This window comes from Eimeria tenella, genomic scaffold, assembly GCF_000499545.2.
Source record: "Eimeria tenella Houghton genomic scaffold, Eth_scaff4591, whole genome shotgun sequence".
Classification (NCBI taxonomy): Eukaryota; Apicomplexa; class Conoidasida; order Eucoccidiorida; family Eimeriidae; genus Eimeria; species Eimeria tenella.
In genome coordinates this window covers 1-1,093 of record NW_013545523.1, presented here as the reverse complement: position 1 = coordinate 1,093, position 1,093 = coordinate 1, and the positions used below count along the sequence as shown (strand labels likewise).

Sequence of the window (1,093 nt, the reverse complement as noted above, 5' to 3'; positions counted from 1 at the left end):
TGCTGCTGCTGCTGCTGCTGCCCCGCCCCTCTTTTTCTCCACCGGGGGCCCCACGATCCCGCGGCCGCACATCTTCTACCAGCATTTCCAGCTCCTGCGCGCAGCCGCAGCAAGCCTTTTTCCGCACCTAGCTAGCTGGCTAGCTAGCTAGCTAGCCAGCTAGCTGGCTAGCTGGCTAGCTGCACTAGCTATGGTGAGTGAAACGAACTGCAGCCTGCAGCCTCCCCCTACTGGCTTCACTCCACGCGTCCTGGCTGGCTAGCTGGATAGCTAAGTGGCAGCTAGCTAGCTAAATGCCTAGCTGGCTAGCTCCGTAGCTAGCTGGCTAGCTGGCTCGCTAGCTGCCCAGATAGGCCGCCAACTGGGTAGGTAGCTGACAAGCTCTCTAGCTAGCCATTTAACTAGCCATTCAGCTAGCCAGCTAGCTGGCCAGCACATCAGCCAGCCATCCAGCTAGCTGGCCAGCAAACAACCTAGCTACCTGGCCAGCTACCGAGCCAGCTAGTTTGTCACGTAGCTAGCTAGCCAGCTACCTAGCTAGCTAGCTAGCTAACTAGCTACCTAGGCAGCTACCTAGTTAGCTACCCAGCTAGCTACCTAGCCGGCTAGCTAGCTAGCTAGCTAGCTAGCTGTGGGGGGCCTACGTCTAGGCTGCTGGCATGCATGGCCTCGAAGACCCGGAGTCTGTCCCGCCAAGTTGCTGCTGAGACAGTCTGCGGCAGCCAGAATATGTTGTCTCCTGCTGCTGCTGCTGCTGTTGCTGCTGTTGCTGCACTCTCGAGCCCCATCAGCCACAGCAGCCGCCTCAGGGGCCTTTGCGTCTGCAGCGCTGCGAACCAGCTCAGGCCCTGCAGCGGCAGCACGCGCTCCTGCTGCTGCTGCTGCTGCTGCTGCACCTGCTCTTGCTGCTGCGAGCGCTCAAGCTGCTGCAGCATGGCCTTGAAGGCCCCCACGAGGTCTGCCAGCAGCTCTTTGGGCTCCCGGCCTGCTGCTGCTGCTGCTGCGGCCTCCCGCGCTGCTGCTTGCCTGCTGCTGTCTTCGTCAGTAAACAAGTTGCTGCCCTCCCCTGCTGCTGCTGCTGCGGCTGCTTCTG

The 1,093-nt window shown here is 61.1% G+C and overlaps 1 protein-coding gene across 1 annotated transcript; it reads right to left on the bottom strand.

Moving 5' to 3' along the window:
* Nucleotides 1–644: 644 nt before the first annotated feature.
* On the bottom strand, nt 645–935 carry ETH_00036990 (uncharacterized protein; the record flags this gene model as incomplete). The annotated part of the gene is made up of 1 exon (XM_013380210.1): nt 645–935. A coding segment is annotated over one exon (291 nt), but the record flags the coding sequence as incomplete, so codon positions are not given.
* Nucleotides 936–1,093: the final 158 nt, after the last annotated feature.